Source organism: Manihot esculenta, chromosome 8, assembly GCF_001659605.2.
Source record: "Manihot esculenta cultivar AM560-2 chromosome 8, M.esculenta_v8, whole genome shotgun sequence".
NCBI classification, from domain to species: Eukaryota; Viridiplantae; Streptophyta; class Magnoliopsida; order Malpighiales; family Euphorbiaceae; genus Manihot; species Manihot esculenta.
In genome coordinates this window covers 14,065,075-14,086,473 of record NC_035168.2, presented here as the reverse complement: position 1 = coordinate 14,086,473, position 21,399 = coordinate 14,065,075, and the positions used below count along the sequence as shown (strand labels likewise).

The following is a 21,399-nucleotide window of genomic DNA, read 5'->3' as shown; positions in this document are numbered from 1 at the left end:
CAGGAAACAAATAATCAAAAAATAATTACAGAGATAATTAAGGATCCTAATCAAATCAAATCATATCCTTAGAATCAGTTAGGATCAGCAAATAAGTCAACACTCCCCCTCAAGTTAGTGCAAAGATGTCGCACATGCCCAACTTGCAAATCAGATTATGGTAGATCTTGTTGTTGAGCCATTTAGTAAACATATATGCAAGTTGCCCAGTAGAAGTCACATGAACTAGGCTCAAGACACTATCTGTTAATTTTTCTTTATTGAAGTGCCGATCAATTTCAATGTGCTTCGTCCGGTCATGTTAGACTGGATTTTGTGCTATACTTATAGGAGCTTTATTGTCACAATACAAAGTTATCTTGTCTCTCTCGAGCAACCTCAACTTCTCCAATAACTTCTGTAATCATAAGAGTTCACACACACCTTAGGTCATTGCTCTGTATTCTACTTCAGCACTTAACCGAGCAACAACACTTTGTTTTTTGCTCTTCTAGGTGATAAGGTTCCCTCCCATAATTGTGCAGTTGTTAGAGGTAGATCTCCTGTCATCGAAAGATTCTGCCCAATCTGTATCTGTAAAGACTTCAACTCGGAGGTGACTATGTTTAGAGTAAAGATGCCCTTTCCCTGGCACAGACTTTAGGTATCTTAAGATGTGAAGTACAGCCTGCATATGAGTCTCGCGAGGGTCATGCATGAATTGGCTGACTAAGCTAACAGCATAGGCTATATTCGGTCGAGTGTGTGAGAGATAAATCAACCTTCCTACCAATCTCTGGTATCTTCCAATATCCACGGACTCACCAGTTTCTGCTTCCAGTTTGTGATTACTTTCAATGGGAGATTCTGCTGGTTTACACCCCATCATACCAGTTTCTTCCAAAAGATCCAAAATGTACTTTTTTTGGGAGATAAAAATTCCTTTTTCTGATCTAGCCACCTTGATACCTAGGAAATATTGCAGTTTTCCTACATCTTTGATTTCAAATTCCTGAGCCAACAACCTCTTTAGTTGAGCCATTTGCTCTTTGTCATTACCTGTCACCACTGTATCATCAACATATACAATAAGAAGGGTGATCTTACTGACTGTGCAGTTGTTGAAACCGGTCAAAAATAACCTTTTTGGTTATGAACAATTTTACAACTGTAGATAGTGGCAAAAGGATCGAATCCACAGGGAATTGATACTTACCTATTTTCCTTATCAAGACCAAGTAAATAAACTGAAAGTAAAATAAAAAGGGGGGTTTTGAGATTGATTGAATTAAACTAATACTGAAAATAATAAAGTAAATCAAATAATTAAAGTAAAGAAATTCAATAATGAGAAAAGCTCTAGTTGAAGAATTGGATCCACTTCAGTTGCTGGGATTGATCATTGACACTTAAGTTCCTTTGTTTGATTCAATAAATTAGTTATGGAGGTGGAAGACGCTTCTCATCACCATATCCCTCATTAAGCATAAATTAATTAGGGAACATCCTCTAATTAATCACTAATGAACAAGTTGCCAAGGAACATCCTTGGGCCTTTGGCATCTAACAACTGTCAATTGCATTAAGAAATAGAGAGACCTAATTCTAGCTACCCAAACACATGGTGATATTGCTAGATCATGCAATTTCCTTAGTTTTTACACCAAGAGTTACTTGTGTTTGAATAATCCAAGCAATTACGGATTTAAAACTATCCAAACTAACAAATTATTACCTTGCAATCAAGAATCAATGGGCCCTATTGATCTAAACCACAAAGCAATAATGGAATTAAGCATGAAATTGCATAAATATTGAAAAACAAAAGATAAATAATGTATGTTCAGATCTCCCAATCCATAAAACAACTAAAGTTTTACCTAATCTTCAACTAGAAAAAGAGATTTCAGCCACTCATGGCTGAAACAAAACAAAAAATAAAAGAAAGAGGAGAAGGAGAAGAGTGGCCGGCGGCTTGGCCTTGGAGAAGGAGGTGACTTGCTTCAATCCGAATTGGGGAGAGAGTCCAAGGGGGCAGCGTGCGACTCCTTATGTGCCCTTTTATAGATGAAAGGTGTTGCCCTAGATTTCCTTGATGAGGTGGAGCCTTCTATTGAATTTTGAATTTTGAATGCTGAATTTTGAATTTTGAATTTTGAATGTCCTCTTTTAAATTTTGAATTTTGAGTCATTGGGAGGCAAGAGCATCTTCTTGAGATTTGGCTTCCTCAATAAGGGAAAGACTTCTTGAAGATTTGAAATTTGAATTTCAAATTACTCTGCTGAATGTACTTTCATTATTTATCTCCTCTTCAGCTGCAACTTGGCTTGTGCAAACATGCTTGTTCTCCTTTATCCTATTTTAGGCAGTTTTAAGAGTATTTTCACCAAATTACCTCTTTACACCATTTTCTGCAAAATAAGATCAAAATCACAGAATTAAGCAGAAAAAGTGTAAATTAACATTAATAACAACATAATAAAATGGTCTAAATTTGGTCTGATCACTTACCCTTGTGATGTTTGATAAGCAGAGTGTGATCAGTATTGCTTCGTTGATAACTAAAGGACATTATGGCTCTGCTAAACCTATCAAACCAAGCTCTGGGAGATTGTTTTATCCCATACAAAGCCTTTTTTAGCCTGCACACCTTTCCTTATGTCTTCTCATCAGCGAATCCAGGAGGAATTTTTAAGAACACTTCTTCCTCTAAATCTCCATGGAGGAAAGCTTTCTTCACATCAAACTGTTGCAAGTCCCAATCCAAGTTGGCTGCGCAAGATAACAGAACTTTGATTGAGTTCATTTTTACAACTGGGGCAAATGTCTCTTGGTAATCCACTCCATAGGTTTGGGTGAATCCTTTAGCAGCCAATCTAGCCTTAAACCATTCAATTGTACCATCAGCTTTGTGTTTCACTGTGAACACTCACTTACAGCCAACGAGTTTCTTCCTAGGTGGGAGATTGACAAGCTCCCAAGTCTCATTTTTAGCTAATGCTTTCATCTCTTCAATCATTGCTTCCATTTAGGATTTGTAAGAGCTCTCTTCCAATCCTGTGGAATAGACATAGAGGAAATAGACAAGGCAAAGGCTCTATAGGAAGGAGACAATGATTCATAAGAAACAAAATTAGAAATAGGGTGTTTAGTACAAGATCTGACCCCTTTTCTTTGTGCAATAGGTTTGTCTAAGTCATTGGAGCAATCAAGAGTTGTGGGTAACTCACGAGAAGAAGATTTTTGACTGTGTAACTCACCAAAAGAAGATTCTTGACTCTGAGTAGATTGCATAATGGCTTCTTTTGCCTTGTCTCTCCTCGAATACCTTCTCAAATCTGGCTTGTCCAAACGACCAATTCTTTCTCCCTGATTGGACATCTTCCCCTGTCTGCTAGAACTCAAACTCTCTAGTTTAATCATATCATCCAGAATCACAGAATTCAGGATCACCTTTTCTTGCTCATTATTCTCCCTCTGAAGAGGTGAGTGGGTGGTACTGAAGTAGGGTTCAGTTTTTCGGAAGGTAACATCCATGCTGACTAAGTATTTCCTAGAGGGAGGGTGATAACACTTGTATCCCTTTTGTGTCAGAGAATACCCAACAAACACACATTTAAGGGCCTTGGGATCCAATTTCCCTGCCGTCCTAGTATGGACAAAGCAAACACACCCAAATACTTTTGGTGGAATAATGTATGAATTCTTCCCTTGTAGAACCTCTAAAGGACTCGTAAAGTCAATGGTCTTGAGAGGCATTATATTGATAAGATAAGCAAATACAAGGATTGCATCTCCCCAATATGCTTTGGGTAGATTCATGGTGAACATAAGAGATCGAGCTACCTCCAATAGATGCCTATTTTTCCTCTCAGCAATGCCATTTTGAGCACTAGTATAAGGACAACTAGTCTAGTGTACTATCCCATTGCTCTCCAAATAAGCAGAAAAGCTACTATCCATGTATTCTCTTTCATTGTCAGTTCTCAAAATTTTCACCTTAGTATCAAATTGAGTACAAACCATCTTATGAAAGGATTGAAAACAAGAAAAGACATCACTTTTAGCTTTAATCAAATAGACCCAAGTCATTCGAGTGCAACAATCAATAAAGGTGACAAACCATCGATTACCAGACAAGGAGACAGTTTGAGTAGGCTCCCAAACATCAGAATGAGTAGTCATAAAAGGAATTTGACTTTTATTATGACTCAAAGGATAGGATGTTCTAGTGTGTTAAGCATCACAAAATAGAGAATCAAACTGAGTTCTTGCAAACAAATTAGGATAAAGTTTTTCTAAGACAAAAAATGATGGATACCCTAACCGCCTGTGCCACTGTATTATTTTCTGATTGACATCCTTATTTTCTCCAAAACAGGCTTGAGATATTGAAGAACCTAGATCACTCTCCAACATATATAAGCCATCATGCAGCCTACCATTGCCAATTCTCTTTCCTGTGCAAAGATCCTGAATAACACAATGATCAGGAAAGAATTCAATTTTACAGTTAAGGGCATTGGTGATAGCACTGACAGATAAAAGGTTGACAGGAAAGTGGGGAACATGAAGGACAAATGATAATTTAATGTTGGATGTGCAAATAACAGGACCTGTTCCGGATATGGGAGTAAAAGAGCCATCATCAATTCTGACACTATCTTTAGTTAGAGAAGGAAAATAATTGAGAAAGCCTGTAGAAGAGCCTGTCATATGTCTATTCGCACCAGAATCGATAATCCATGGAACATTATTAAGAGAGAAAGTATTACCTGACTTTACAAAGTTAGATGTGGCATCGGAGGATGAGTAATCATAGTTAGTAATCGAGACCTTTTTATCTTCTACCATTGAGACCCTTTTACCTTCTACCATGGTAAAGATTTATGAACTGTGAAAGGATAGGAGGTACCCAAGGTTATACACACAAGAGAGCCCAATCAATTCACCAAAAGACCGAGTAGCAGCACGGGAAGGTCGAAAAGGTGGTCAGAATTGTCACCAGAGTGATCAGAGCGGCGAAGCAGTGTCAGGCGATTGGTCATGTGCTGGGAAGCGATTGGACACGCGCTAGGAAGGGGAGGCGCGTGAACCTCACGTGCGGACTTTTCAAGCATCGAGGCTGGGCGATCGGTCGACGACAGTCCAACGATTCTCCTGGTGCCGGCGGTGAGAGGAGGAAAAGCTCCTAGATGGGTTAGTACCAAAAAAGGTAGATCTAGGGTTTTGAAACCTTAAAGAGGAAAAATTGAATTTGAACCCTAAAATCAGGAAAAAGCTCTGATACTATGAAGAATTTTGGAAAAATTTAGAGTATTCTTGTATTTCACTCTTAATCTTTACAATTAGTTTACATGACTATTTATACACAAAGAATTATATATAAACAGGAAACAAATAATCAAATAATAATTACAGAGATAATTAAGGATCCTAATCAAATCAAATCATATCCCTAGAATCAGTTAGGATCAACAAATAAGTCAACAACACCCAAAAGCCCGCTTTCTTGGGGGCAAGGACATCAACTCCCAAGTACCATTACTGTCTAGGGCCATTGTTTTCTCTTCCATTGCAGCACGCTAATCAGGATGGGATAAAGCTTTAAGAATAGTTTTGAGGACTGAAATAGAATCTAAAGCAGTGGCAAAATAATGAGAAGAAGAGGATAATTGACTTAAGAGACAAAAGCCGAAATAGGATGAGTACAAGTACGTTTATCTTTGTGAAGAGTAATGGGCAAATTCAAATCAGATGGTGAAGGATCGGCGGGCGTAGGGTCTGTCAACAAAGAAGCTTGTAGCGGAGCGGAGTCAAGAGTCTTCTAAGCATCTAGAATAAACATGAAAAATGGGAGGGCGACCTAGCACATAGTGGAAGGTGCAGGAAGAATTTAAGGAGACAGAGAGCGAACAGTGTTTAATAAGAGATCATCTTCCTCCCCCTGGATGTGATAAACAGATGAAGGCGAAAAGATCGGAGTGGACTCAAAGAATGTTACATCAGCAGACACAAGGTACCGATTAAGATCACGAGAAAAAAATGATACTTTTTTTGAAGTCGAGAGTAGCAAAAAAAGACACATTTGAGTGATTTGGGATCCAATTTAGTAACATGTGGACGAACATCACGAACTAAACAAGTACAACCAAAGATACATGGCTCAATAAAATGTTATAAGGGATATCACCATAAAGGACGGAGGATGGCATGCGATTGATAAAAAAAACAAGTAGTGGAGGGAGCATCAGCCCAAAAGCATTTAGGTACTTTCATTCAGAATAAAAGGGCTCTGGCTACTTCAAGAAAATGTCGATTTTTTTCTTTCGGCAACTCCATTCTATGAAGGAGTGTCAACATAGGAAGACTGATAAAGAATCCCTCTTTGTAACAAATAAGATTAAAATTTCCCAGAAAGATACTCTTTAGTAGTATCACTTGCAATATTCGAATGAAAATATTGAACTGAGTTTGGATTTTAGGATAAAAAGCACAAAAGATAGAGAATAATTATGAACGACTCTTCATTAAATCACGAATAAAAGTAACAAAGTACTTAAAGCCAGACTTAGCACAACAGGACAAGGACTCCAAACATCGAAATGCACTAACTCAAAGGGGGACAAAGCCCGTTTATTGACTTGAGACATTGTAGGTAAACGGCGATATTTGGCAAATTGACAAGACTCACAATCTAAAACAGACAAAGATTGAAACTGTGGACATAACTTTTTCAAAGCCGAGAGAGAAGGATGCCCTAAATGGCAATGGCGTTAAACTCGTGGAACATGCAAGAGATCTAAGTAGTTGCTCATCTAAGACATAAAGACCCTCTGAGTCACATCCTCTACCAATAATCTGCTTCATTAAAAGATCTTAAAAACACAATGGTCAGGAAAGAATGAGACACAACAATTTAGTGCACGAGTGAGTTTACTAATGGAAAGTAAATTAAAGGAGAACTTAGGAAGATATAACACAGAGAATACAGAAAGAGAAAGGGTTAAGTCGTCATGTCTAGAACCCATGACAGAAGATTTAGTGTCATCAGCAAGAGTAATATAAAAATACGATGCATGAGACTTAAGATTGGACAAAAGGGTAGAATTACCTGACATATGATTGATAGCACCAGAATCAATAACCTATTTGGAAGATGAAGACACAAGACATACAGTAGAGTTACCACTCGGAAATTCAAGTGATAGAGGAGTTAAAGGATTTCAGAGATGCCTGGTATTGGGTGAATTATGCATACTCATCTGCAGATATCAAAATTCCTTGATCAGAAGAGATCTCAACTACCATATGCGCCATTTGTAAGCGATGATTCTTATTCTGAAGTTTCAGGTGTGTCTTCTTAATATGTATAGGTTCACGGCAGTAATAACAAATGATTCTACCGGAGTCAAAAGTAGGAACTGCTTCTCCAAGACACTAAGATCCTCTACCACCATTAAAACCTCCCTTGTACCCACCTTTGTTATTATGTCTGCCACTATCATTGCGACTAACAAGAGCACTAGTAGTGTGTGAAGGAATTGGAGACTTTTTATGCAACACCCTAGTGAAAAAATCATGTAACGATGATATTTCAGAGTCAAAAAAATATGAGATTTAGTTGTCTCAAACTCTGAAGGGAAACCTGCAAGGAAGCTCATAACAGCCATTTGCTCTCGTTGAGCTTGTTGAGTTTTCACATCTGTACTAAAAGGCATCAAGACATTAAATTCCTCATACACTCTTTTAAAATTGATAAAATAAGAGTTTAGAGTTCTATCATTTTTCTCAACTCGATAAAATGCCTTACATACTCATAAATACAAGAAATATTCCCTTTGCCAGAATATAAAAACTCCAAATAATCCATTAATTCTTTAACAAATTCCCAGTGATTAATAAGGCTGATTACCTCACTATGAATAGAATTTTGGATCTGCAAAAACAATTGAGTATCATCTCTCATCCAATCTCTCCTAGTTTCATCAATTGGAGGATCCTTGGTAAGATGATCATCCATTTTGATACTTCGTAAATAAATACGGATAGTCTTACTCTAATCTAGAAAATTAGATTCATTTAATTTGTGTTCCGTGAGTTTAGTCATCACAGGAATCACCTCAGCTATGGTGTTTTTAACTTCAGCCATGAGAACAACTAATCCAAAGCAATAGCAACAAAAGAAACAAAGCAATCAGAAAACAGGACGTGAACAGTACCCGGATGTGAATAGTATTCGAATGTGAACAGTACCAAAAATGCCTCCACCTAACACTCAAACGGTAAACAAACCACAGATCTGACGAGGGAGCTATGAGGTGAAAATTAGATCCATTTAATTTGTGTTCCGTGATTTTAGTCATCACAAGAATCACCTCAGCTATGGTATTTTTAACTTCAGCCATGAGAACAACTAATCCGAAGCAATAGCAACAAAAGAAACAAAGCAATAGCAACAAAAGAAACACAAAATCAGAAAACAGGACGTGAACAGTACCCGGATGTGAACAGTATTCGAATGTGAACAGTACCAAAAATGCTTCCATCTAACATTCAAACGGTAAATGAACCACAGATCTGACAAGGGAGCTATGAGGTGACTCCGGCGAGGGTGACCGGAGTAGCAACGGACATGCGACGCGCCTCACACCCGCCAACCAGTGGGATGACGGCAGAACCTTGTCGCGGCACGTGAAGCTCACTCGCCAGCCAGATACTCATCGGCTCTTCAGGGTAGTTTCACCGGCGCTCCGGCGTCCTTCCTAGGTGGGCGGTGAGAGACAAATGTTGCCCTATATGGGTAACCCAAAAGAACAGAAGTCCTAAGTCTAACAAAAAAAAAATAAATCTCTATGGGAGAGGCTCTGATACCATGTAGAAAGGTAATATTTGTTATCAATTACAATAGAGATTACAACATATTTATACATGAGAGACTGCATTTAGAAAGGAAAGGAAATCAAATCTATGATCATGCAATTCCTAAGATTAAGCAACTAACACATCTATCAATATTTATTTTCTATATTAATATATTTACATCCTATAACCTATAACAAGAGTCATTAGCAATTCTGATACTGTCTCTGGTTAGAGAAGGAAAATAATTAAGAAAGTCTTTTAAAGAGCCTGTCATGTGTCTATTCGTACCATAATCAATAATCTATGGAACAGTATCAAAAGAGGAAGCATTACCTGACTTTACAAAATTAGATGTGGTACCAGAGGAGGAAGAGGTGTCAATATGAGACAAGAGGCACTTGAGACTCTGAATTTCATTAAGGGAAAGGAACTCAGGGGCTGTTTTCTTCTTAAAGGACTCCTCCATAATTTTTGCTAAATTAGCTTGAGCTCTAGAGGCACCTCATTTTTCCCCACGACCTCTAGTGGGATGACCATGTAATTTTCAGCAAGTCTTCTTGGTATGCCTCGGTTTTTCATAATAGTCACAATGCAGGTAATCTTTCTCAGAATTAGGAGGCTGTGGTGTGCTCAAACTAGTATCCAACCCAGCCTTTTTAACTGGTGGTCTTTCTCAGAATTGAAACTGTTGGAGAGGGACAAACTCCTTGTACTGTGACAACAAAGCTGCCATCAGTATAGCTCGCAATCCAGTTCAACATGACTGAATGAAGCATACAGATATTGATCAATACTTGAAGTTAATAAATGGTACCTTGAGATTAGATCATGAGATTTCTGATAAATAGCTAGCTGATGTTTTTACCAAAGGGCTCAGCAATAAGACCTATCACACCTTGGTTTGCAAGTTGGGCATGTGTGATGTCTATGCACCAACTTGCAACTTGAAAGGGAGTGTTGACCAACGTAGAAGATTCCTAATTAAGGGGATTCAAATCTTTTGAATCCTAATTAGGTTTGATTATAGGAATTTTATTCTTATTGTAAATATTTCTAATTTAGGTTGATTTTTTATGTAAAAATACTCAAATCTTGTAAAGGTCATGTAGAAGGATAATATTTGTTATTGTATTTCACAATAGAGATTACAATCTATTTATACATGAGAGACAGTATCTAAACAGGAAGGAAAATCAAGTCTATGATTATACAATCCTAAGATTAAGCAACTAATCTATCAGTATTTACTTTCTATATTAATATATTTACTTCCTATAATCTATAACAATCCCCTTCAAGTTGGAGCATAAATGTTAATTATGCCCAACTTGTTACATATATAATCAATTTCAGCCATAAGAACAACCAATCCAAAACAATCAAAATAAACAAAGGATCAGAAGAACAGAACCTGTGAACAGTAACTCGTGATGAACAGTAGCCGTGAATAGTTCCTGTGAATAATACCCGATGAACAGTGCCCGATGTCTCCAAATGTTACCCTTTATGAGTAACCCTAAGTCTCCAAATGTTACCCTTTATGGGTAACCTGATAAACAGATCCCTAAGTCTCCAAATGTTACCCTTTATGAGTAACCCAAAATGAACAGAGTTCTAAGTCTCCAAATGTTGGACGGAATCCACAAACTAGCAGGTGGACGTCACACTCTCCCTGCTAAATTTGCGACGTCCTCGTCGCAACTGAATCGAATACAATTGCTAAACCAAGACCGGATCCTCGGGTATTGTGGTTCGCTAGTACTTTGGAAGGCTCCACCTCGTCTCACATGGGTAGCCCTTTCTTCGTAGGCCTACTAGCTCCGCACAATTTATCTGACCCAGGGTGGCTCTGATACCATGTAGAAGGATAATATTTGTTATTGTATTTCACAATAGAGATTACAATCTATTTATACATGAGAGACGGTATCTAAACAGGAAGGAAAATCAAGTTTATGATTATATAATCCTAAGATTAAGCAACTGATCCATCTATTAATATTTACTTCCTATATTAACATATTTACTTCCTATAACCTATAACAGATCAATTTAATTGGAATAAAATAAAAAATTTCTCCCAAATTCTTCAGGTAGAATACTCATAATTTAGAGATAATGGTTTGTTTTTAAAGGTTTGAATCATTAGCTTTTTTATCTGTAAAAATGCAAATTACTCTACATTAGATCATGTATCTTGATCAAATCTGTTATAGATTATAGGAAGTAAATATTGATAAATGGGTTAGTTGCTTAATCTTAGGGATTGTATAATTATAGACTTGATTTTCTTTCCTGTTTAGATACCGTCTTTTATATATAAATAGGTTGTAAACTTTATTATGAAATACAACATCAAATATTATATTTCTACATGGTATCAGAGCCAGGTTTGTAGAGATTTATTTTCTCTCTTGTCAAGTTTTAAATTTTTTGGAGACTCAGGACTCCTGTTCTTTTGTGTTATCCATCTAGGATAATATTTGTCTCTCACCGTTCACCTAAAGAGGATGCCAAAGTCGCCTTGCAGCTCCCTTGTCAGATTTGTGGTTCGTTTGCCGTTTGGGTGTTGGGTGAAGGCGTCTTTTTGATACTATTCATTTGGGTTACCCATAAAGAGTAACTTTTAGAGTAACTTTTGGAGACTTAGGGCTCTGTTTATTTGGGTTACCCATAAAAGAGTAACATTTGGAGACTTACAGCTCTGTTCATTTGGGGTACTCGTAAAGGGTAACATTTGGAGACTTAGGGCTCTGTTCATTTGGGTTACTCATAAAGGATAACATTTGGAGACATAGCGCTCTGTTCATTTGGGTTACTCATAAAGAGTAAGTTGTTCATTTGGGTTACTCATAAAGAGTAACATCTGGAGATTTAGGGTTCTGTTCATTTGGGTTATTCACAAAGGGTAACATTTAGAGACTTAGGGCTCTGTTCATTTTGGGTTACTCATAAAGGGTAACATTTGGAGACTTAGGGCTCTATTCATTTGGGTTACTCATAAAGGGTAACATTTGGAGACTTAGGTCTATGTTCATTTTGGTTATCCATAAAGGGTAACACTTGGAGACTTAGGGCCCTGTTCATCAGATATTGTTCACGGGAATTATTCATCAAGTATTGTTCACGAAAATTATTTATCGGTACTGTTCACGAGTACTGTTTCTCGGGGTACTGTTCACGAGTACTGTTCCTCGGGTACTGTTCACGAGTACTGTTCACGAGTCACGAGTACTGTTCACGGATTCGAAATTCTATTCATAGTAAGGCGTTTTACCAAGCTGAAAAAATGTGGTCTCCCGTTCTAGTGTTGAATCTAAATGTCGAGTCATGGCAAAAACCGTTTGTGAAGTTTTGTGGGTACGTCAATTATTGGAAGAAGTTGGGTTTACAAATTCGGTGTCTGTTAAGTTGTATGGGACGAGTTGATTATATATGTAACAAGTTGGACATGATTAACATTTATGCTCCAACTTGAGGGGGAGTGTTATAGATTATAGGAAGTAAATATATTAATATAGGAAGTAAATATTGATAAATGGGTTAGTTGCTTAATCTTAGGGATTGTATAATTATAGACTTGATTTTCTTTCTTGTTTAGATACCGTCTTTTATATATAAATAGGTTGTAAACTTTATTATGAAATACAACATCAAATATTATATTTCTACAAAATCCATTAGATTTTAACATTGAAATTGCATTAAAAGATGAGTTTGCTTAACATATGGCGGTTTGTTTTTTTTGTCCTCAGGTCAAGCGAGATGAATTGCTCCAATATGCTCAATGTGCAATTTCAGGGTTGAAAATAAATGCTGATGTTATAAGGTGGTTCAGGATTTTTACATATTTTACATAGTTTTCTGTGTGGGCTTTGATGAACCTAAACTTTTTTGTCCTATTATTTTCTATTGCCATAGTAGAGATCCCGGGCCAAATTGAATGGCTTTTTCCATTTTCCACTCTATATGAGTGCCTACTCACAAATGGTGTTGTTGTTATCTATCTGTTACGTACTAATTTGTTACAAATTGTGTTTTATATTTTTAGTCTATCATTTATAGATCATGCATCATTGAAAATTTTTTGCACAATGGTGACACAGACAGTGTAATTCTTTTGAATGCTTCTTTTATGTTCCCTGCCCTCAGAATAGACGCTGAAGTTTGCAGTCTAATGGGGAAACTTGATAAAATGAAGACATTCCATCAATTATCAAATGGAGCTGGGGAACAATCATTTGAAGAAACAGAGTTTAACAAGGTGAATGTGAGCCTTATCAAACTTTCATGTTTTTTTTTTTCCTAAACAAATACATGTGTAAAATTCTCTTATATACAACCTGACAGACAATGTGATATAAGTGTTATGCAAACAACAATTCAAGATTTATGTAATAGTGATTTGGGTTTTTAACTTTTGAAGAATAACACTTAACATTGAGCAGATTGAGATTTTCTTTTCCATCCCAGTATTTTGTCCTGCTTCTTAGCATGTATATTGTATGGAGCCTCATATCTCAGTTTTCATATTTCATAATCTGGCTATGATTCTACAATAAGTTTTAATATCCTTTTTCTATGTGTGTGAATATGTTTAAATAATGATTTAGATTGATCCTAGTTTAGTCTTTTTTTTGTGTGTGTATAACCACACGTATTATCCTATTCACATCGGCCCATTCAAGGTAAAGTTCTTTTAGCAAATATTTTCTCTATTTATGAGGATCAAATCATCGACCTCAAGGGAAGAGTGCCGAAGCATTCATCCCAATGCTTGTTGGTTTGTTTAGTCTTTTTTAGTTATTCATCTGACCACAAGATTCCATGTCCAATCACTTTCCTCTTTTCTCTGTTTATTTCTTTTTTACAGTAAGGTTTTCATTTTATACCTTGCTTCCATACTTCACTGTTTTGGGTCCAGGATCTTTTGAGAAAATTTTTTTTTATCATTTTTTTATAGCTCAGCTATCGCAGTCGAATAGCTGGATGGTTTGTATATGTTGAAATGGCACTAGTTCCTAAGATTCATCTATATGAGAAAGTAAAATCGTAGCTTTTCCCAATCATCTACTGTCGAAATTTAAATCTGTCACTACATCCCCAAATTTCATCGATGATTTGTTAATTTTAAGGGTACATATGCAGTTTCTTGATCAGATAATATATGTTTATGATTCATTAAACTTGATTGCTTTTGTTTTTATGCAGGCTGTTGAAGAGACGCTTGAACAAATTGAACTATGTTTCACGTTGGAGACACTTTTACTAAAGAAGAAATCTTTGAGCAATGGGGATTCTCCAGAGTTGCATGCTGGAAAGGTACAATAAATTCTTTATGATATCAATAAATCAACTAGGGAGTTCATTTTGTTTTTAGAAGTGCTTTTCGTTATATGTTTCAGCTGTTATAAGTTCTTACATGGTAGAAGTTAAGGTAGAAGGAACTGGGGTGTTTTTATACCAAAACAATATTTCAGATATTCTTGATATGCACTAAACCAAGCCGCATCTTTGTGTTCTGGAAGTTCCACAATGACATCTCATAACTTCCTATTTATTCTGATGTTATGTTCCAGTTGTCTAATCAATATTTTTCAATTTGGGTGTCTAAAAGTGTGTATGCCTTGAAGGATACAAGGCATGCATCCAGCCCAGTTTTACTAGGGCCTAGAAATCTTTTATATGATAATCACTTTGATGATGATTGAAATAATTCGTGTTCAAGGTGTGATCAAAAGCCTTAAAGTAAGCCTATTATATATCAATCTTAGTGTCATTCCTGTTGCATATCTTTCTAGAGGCTGGTTTACCATCATAATTTACTAGAGTGGGAGAGAACTCCTCTAACATTTGATGATAAGAGCCTAACGTCTTTTGCATGATAATCACTTTGACAGTGATTCAGAGTAATTCCATAGTTGCTAAAGGGCCTTAGAGCCTAGACGCAAGTTGCGCGCTTGAGCGAAGCAAGATACAAAAATAATAAGTAAATAAATATTAATAATTATTAAAATTAAAGAAATATAAGTTAATTATTTAAGTTTATCTACTTTGATAATTATAAAATTTTTCAACTTTGATGTGATAAATTTGGGCTAAGCTTAACTCACTCTAAAAACTAGCTCAAGGAGAGGAATGCCTAAGGCCTTTATAAGAGGCACGTTACCCTATTCCAAACCGATGTGGGATTCAACACACTCTTCACGCCCAGGGTTATACTGGGGCATGATATATTTACGGGATGCCTAATATTAGTGGAAAGACTCTGATACCATGAAGAATTTTGGGTTTTTATTCTATTCCAATTGAATTAATCTTTACAAGATTTAAATATTTATATACAAAAAATCAACTTAAAGTAGGAATATTTACAATAAGAATAAAATTCTTATAATCATGCCCTATAATCAAGCCTAATTAGAATTCCAAAGATCTGAATTCTCCTAATTAGGAACTTTCTATGTTGGTCAACACTCCCCTCAAGTTGGTGTATAGATATCACAAATGCCCAACTTGCAAATCAAGGTGTGATAGGTCTTATTGCTTAACTCTTTGGTACGCACATAGCTAGCTGTTCATCGGAAGTCACATGATCTAATCTCAAGACACCATTTATTAACTTCTCTTTAATGAAGTGTCGATCAATTTCTATGTACTTTGTTCAGTCATGTTAAACTGGATTGTGAGCTATATTGATGGCAGCTTTGTTGTCACATTATAAGAAGAGTTTGTCCCTCTCCAACAGTTTCAATTCCTCTAACAATCTCTGCAACTATAGGAGTTCGCAAACACCTTATGTCATCGCTCTATATTTTGTCTCAGCACTTAATCAAGCAACAACACTTTGCTTTTTGCTTCTCCAAATGACAAGATTTCCTCCCACAAGTGTGCAGTAACCACTAGTCGACCTCCTATCATCAAAGGATCTAGCCCAATCTGCATCTTTGAATGCGTGTATGTTGAGATCCGTATTTAGAGAATAGGAGACTTTTTTCAATAGCGGACTTCAAGTATTGCAAAATGTGAAAAATAGCTTGCACATGAGATTCACAAGGATTCATAAACTAACTGACTAAGCTGACTGCATATGCTATGTCTGGTCGAGTATGCCAAAGATAAATCAGTCTGCCTACCAACCTTTGATATCTGCCAATATCCACAGATTTACCAATCTCTGCTTGTAGCTTGTAATTGCTCTCAATGGGAGTTTTCGCTAGTTTGCAGCCTAACAAACTAATTTTTTTCAAAAGATCTAGAATGTATTTTCTTTGAGAAATAAAGATTCCCTTCTTTGACTTGGCAATCTCAATTCCCAGGAAATATTGCAGTTTTCCTAAATCTTTAATTTTAAACTTTTGAGCCAAAAGCTTTTTTCAGCCGAGTCAACTCTTTAGTGTCATCCCCTGATATTACTATGTTATCAACATAGACTATGAAAAGAGTAATTTTATCCATGTAATGTCTGATAAATAGAGTATAGTCAGTATTGCTCTGTTGATAGCCAAAGAAAATTATAGCTCTGATGAATCGATCAAACCAAGCTTTGGATGACTGGTTCAACCCATACAAAGCCTTCTTTAGCCTGCACACCTTTCCTTTTATTTTTTCATCAGCAAATCCATGAGGGATTTCCATATACACTTCCTCCAAGTCTCCGTGGAGAAATGTATTTTTCACATCAAATTGTTGTAGGTCCCAGTCAAGCTTGGCAGCACAAGATAATAATACTCTGATTAAGTTTATTTTGGCAACAGAGGCAAATGTCTCATGGTAATCTACTCCATAAGTTTGAGTGTATACTTTAACAACTAGTGTGGCCTTGAATCTTTCAATTGATCCATCTGCTTTGTATTTCACAATGAACACCTATTTACAACCATTTTTTTTTCCAGGTGGAAGAGACATCAGCTCTCATGTCTCATTTTTTGCCAAGGATTTCATTTCTTCAATCATTGCTCCTTTTCAATTAGAATCTTTGAGAGCTTCCTTCCAATCCTTTGGGATAGACATAGAGGAAATAGAAAAGGCAAACGCTCTATTGGATGGAGACAAAGAATCATAAGAGAGAAAGTTAGAAATAGAGTGCTCTATTGGATGGAGACAAAGAATCATAAGAGAGAAAGTTAGAAATAGAGTGTTTTGTGCAATAACTAACTCATTTTCTTTCAACAATTGGTTTATTTAGATCATCAATGGGCTCAAGATTTAGGGATGACTCACTAGATGGAGAAGAGAAAGATTCAGGACACTGAGTAGGTTGCATAATGCCTTTTTTAGTTTCTGTTGTGTCTCTTCTTGAGTATTTCCTTAAATTTAGTTTATCCAAACATCTAAGTATCTTTTCCTGATCACCAATAGTGTCTCTCTGTATAGTAGTCTCCTCTAGAGTAAAACGCTCTAGAGTTATAGGACTAGAAATCATCTCTTCTTTCTCATTGTTCTCCCTCCTAAGAGGTGATGGGGTAGTATTGAAGTAAGGTTTAGTCTCTCTAAACGTAACATCAAGACTGAGAAAGTATTTTCTAGATTGAGGGTAGTAATACTTGTAATCCTTCAAAAATACATTTAAGAGCCCTCGAATCGAGCTTCTCACCTGTCTTGGTATGAACAAAACACATATCCAAACACCTTTGGTAGAACTGTATAAGTATTTTTCCCTTGTTGTACCTCTAAAGAGCTTTTAAGGGAAAGAGTTTTGAGAGGCATTCTTTTAATGAGATAAGCTGTAACTAATACTGCATCTCCGCAGTAGGTTTTTGGAAGGTTCATGGTGAAAAGGAGAGATCAGGCTACTTTCAATAGGTGCCTATTTTTTCTTTCAGCAACATTTTGGGCACTAGTGTAAGGACAACTAATTTGATGCAGCATCCAATTAGACTTCTGATAAGCAGAAACATGGCCATCCATGTTCTCTGTACCATTATCAATTCTCAAAACTTTTATCTTAGCATCAAATTGAGTACAAATTATCTTGTGAAAAATTGAAAGTAAGAAATTATATCACTATTTGCCTTTATCAAATAAATCCAAATCATGCGAGTATAACAATCAATAAAAGTAACAAACCAATGATTATCAGATAGTGAGACTATTTGAATAGATCCCCAAATGTTAGAATAGATGGTCACAAAAGGGATCGTACTCCTATTGTTACTGGATGGATAAGAGGTTTTTGTATGCTTAGCATACTCACAAGCATCACAAACTAGAGAACCACATTGAGTCTTGAAAAATAAATTAGAATAAAGTTTCTCTAAAATAAAGAAGAATAAATGTCCTAACTGTTGATGCCACTGTATGATTTCTTGGTTAACACCCTGATTTCTTGGTTAACATCCTAATTTTTTCCGAAAAAAGCCCGAGGTGAATTTAAACTCAGATTTTCTTCCAACATATATGAGCTATCGTGCAATCTACCATTGCCAATCTTCTTTCCAGTTTGAAGGTCCTAAATAACATAATGATTAGGAAAAAAAATTCAATTTTACAGTTAAGCACTTTGCCGAGAGCACTAAATAAAAAATTAATAGGGAAACAAGGAAGATGTAGAATAAAGGATAGCTTGATATTTGGAGTACAAACAATAAAACCGATTCCAAAGACAGGAATAAAAGAACCATCAACTATTATGACAATATCCTTTTGTAGACATGGAAGATAATTAAGGAGCTTTGAGAGGAGTCTGTCATGTGTCTATGTCCTGAATCAATAATCCATAGAGCAAAATCAATAAATAAAATAAAAGCATTATCAAAGGCTCTTATATTTTCCACACTAGTCGCTTTCTTGTTTGCCATTTCAAGGACAAGAAAAAACTACCCTTTTTTTTGTCAAAATAGGAAAAGAGCTACTGATCACTAGAGAAGCATATGTGAAAAGGCATGGGACTGGGCTGGTCAGAGGCATGACATGAAGGGAAGGTCACTGGAAAGGAGCACCATCGGAAAAGGGCACCAGAGAAAGACCTATGCACCGGTGCCTGAAAATGACTCCAAGACTGTGGTGGCATGTGAGCTCACACGCATGGCCGAAATGGAGGTGCATCGCCGGGGAAAGTGATAGGCGGTTGTCGAAGCCGTCAAAAATAAACCTATTATCAACCAACAAAATAAATTTGTAGATAGTGGCAATAGGGTCGAACCACAGAGAATTGACACTAAAGATCTTCCTAATAATAACCAAGATAAGTAAATAACAAATAATTAAAAGAAGGGGGGTTTGAGTTGATGAATTAAAACTAAATAGCAAAAGAAAGCAATAATTTAAAGATGAGTAAATCAATAAGAGAAAAGCTTCTAGTTGAAGTATGGTTTTATTTCAGATTGTTTAGAATTGATCATTGATTCTTTAATACTCCTATTTATCTCAATAAATTAGTTTTGGATGTGGAAGACGCTTCTCACAATCCAAATTCCTCCTTAGTTCTAGTTTGATTAGGAAACGTTCGCTAATCAAACACTAGTTAACAAGTTGCCAAGGAACGTCCTTGGGGCATTATAGCATCGAACAACTGTTAACTGCATTAAGACTTAGAGAAACCTAATTCTAACCTTGCCAACCGCGTGGTCAAGTCTAGATCATGCAATTTGATTAAATGTGTATTTGAACAACCTAAGCAATTACGGACCTAAATCATTCAAATAATATTACTTAAGCAATTTAAAAACAATGGGCCCTTATTGATTCTAAAGGCAAAGTAATAATTATGGAAAGCTCAAATTGCATAAATATTGAAAAGAAATAGAAGTTTAACAATGGAGATTTAAATCTCCCAATTCATCACACAAATCTGAAATTCACCAACTTCAACTAGAAAAGAAAAGAGTTTAGCCACTCATGGTGGACTAAATACACAAAAAGATGAAAAGAAAAGAAAAAGGAAGATGCTGGAGAGTTTCTGGCGAGTTGAGTTGCTGATCAGAAGATGATTTTGCTGGTTTGGAGGCTCTCCTTTTATAGCTGCAGAATTTCTCTCCATCTAGGGTTTTGAAATCCCTCTTTGATTTGGTGTTTGACTCCTCTTTTGATGTTGATTTTAATTGCAATTGGAATTCCTTGGATGAGAGACTCTTTCGTGGCTCTTGGTTTTGTGTTGGAAGTGATTGGATTGGATTTGGACTTCTGAAAATTCGGATTTCTGTTTTCTGCCCATTTTCCCGCTCTGCTGTAAGTTTCTGCTGTCAAAGTGATTTGCCCGGTGATTTGAGTGTTTTTGGGCAAATCACTGACCCAATCACTTCTCTGTGAGTCAGTCCTCTATGTCTCTGCGAGTGATTTGACCAGTGATCTTCGAGTTTCTTGGGCAAATGGCTGGGCAAATCACTGCTGTCTGTTGCCTCCGGGTTTCTGCTTTAACTTTGATCTGGGCAGTGATTGGAGCAGATTTTCTGGTGATCTTGGGCAAATCACTGGGCAAATCATCCTTTTGTAATTTTTCTGCACTTTTTCTCCCATTTTCCAATTTCTTCCTTTTCTGTAAAAACAAGATAAAAACCATAAATTAAACTAAAAAATGTGTAAATAAGCAATAATAATTATGATAAAAATGTGGCTAAATTATGTTTGATCAGAAAGGTCGAAAATCCAATGGGTATTCTTCTGGTATAGGCTGTGTCAGTTAACTCTCTTTATAGAGTCACCTAGAAGCTTAACCTATAAAAACCCTAACTCTGTAAATAGTACCAGGAATCCTTATACTAAATAATATTGGCAAAGTTCTGACACCATATTAAATTTGGGTCAGGTCTAACTCACCACAAAAGCTAACTCAAGGGGAAGAGTGCCTAAAACCCTTATAAGGGGCACATTACCCTATTCCAAATGATGTGGGATTCAACATGATGATATGATAAAATTTATAATTACAAATTATATTTATTTACTTTTGATTTATATTTAATATAATAATCAATTTAATGGTAGTAAGAAACTATATAAATTTAATATTGTATAACAATATGTAATTTCATTTGATAATATAATGGCATCAACAAGGAATTTTTTTGTTATAAAAGTAATTTAAAATACCTAAAATTTTTTTATCACATTAAAAATAAATTATATTTTATTTTTAATATTAATGATAAGTATGAAATAAAAACATGCACGAGGATTTGAGATCTCTAGTATCGACAATCAAAGTGAAATTGGGCAGTATTGGGCAGTATAGTAGCATAGAAAGGAGAGATTAGAGAATCCAGAAGAAGAAAGAAAGGAGAGATTAGAGAATCCAGAAGAAGAAAGAAAGAGATGAGAATGAGGAGAAAAATTCAAACGAAAAATAAATAAAGGAGTAATAAAAGCGTTACAGTGTGAATATAATATGTACATAATTAAATGAGATTATATAATCATAGACTAATTGATACTAATTGATTGATAGAGAATTCTTAGGAGTTACCTTAATAAGGCCTTATAATCTGTAAATAAACACACTTACTTCAATAGAGAATACACACAAAAATTGTCTAATTGTTTCTTATCTTATTATATAGTATCAAATCTAATTTTGGGTGTCTGTTCTTTGGGTTTCTCGAGTTGAGAAACTAGTT

At 35.9% G+C, this 21,399-nt stretch overlaps 1 protein-coding gene across 3 annotated transcripts in view; it reads left to right on the top strand.

Annotated features, from left to right (window-relative positions):
* Window positions 1-21,399, top strand: part of LOC110620407 — a 73,082-nt gene that overhangs the window by 21,532 nt on the left and 30,151 nt on the right. For all 3 annotated transcript variants that reach the window (XM_043958702.1, XM_021764129.2, XM_043958703.1), the window contains 3 exons: window positions 12,601-12,674; window positions 12,998-13,109; window positions 14,057-14,167. In XM_043958702.1, the coding sequence (XP_043814637.1) occupies window positions 12,601-12,674; window positions 12,998-13,109; window positions 14,057-14,167 (297 nt within the window). The remainder of the gene's footprint in view (window positions 1-12,600; window positions 12,675-12,997; window positions 13,110-14,056; window positions 14,168-21,399) is intronic.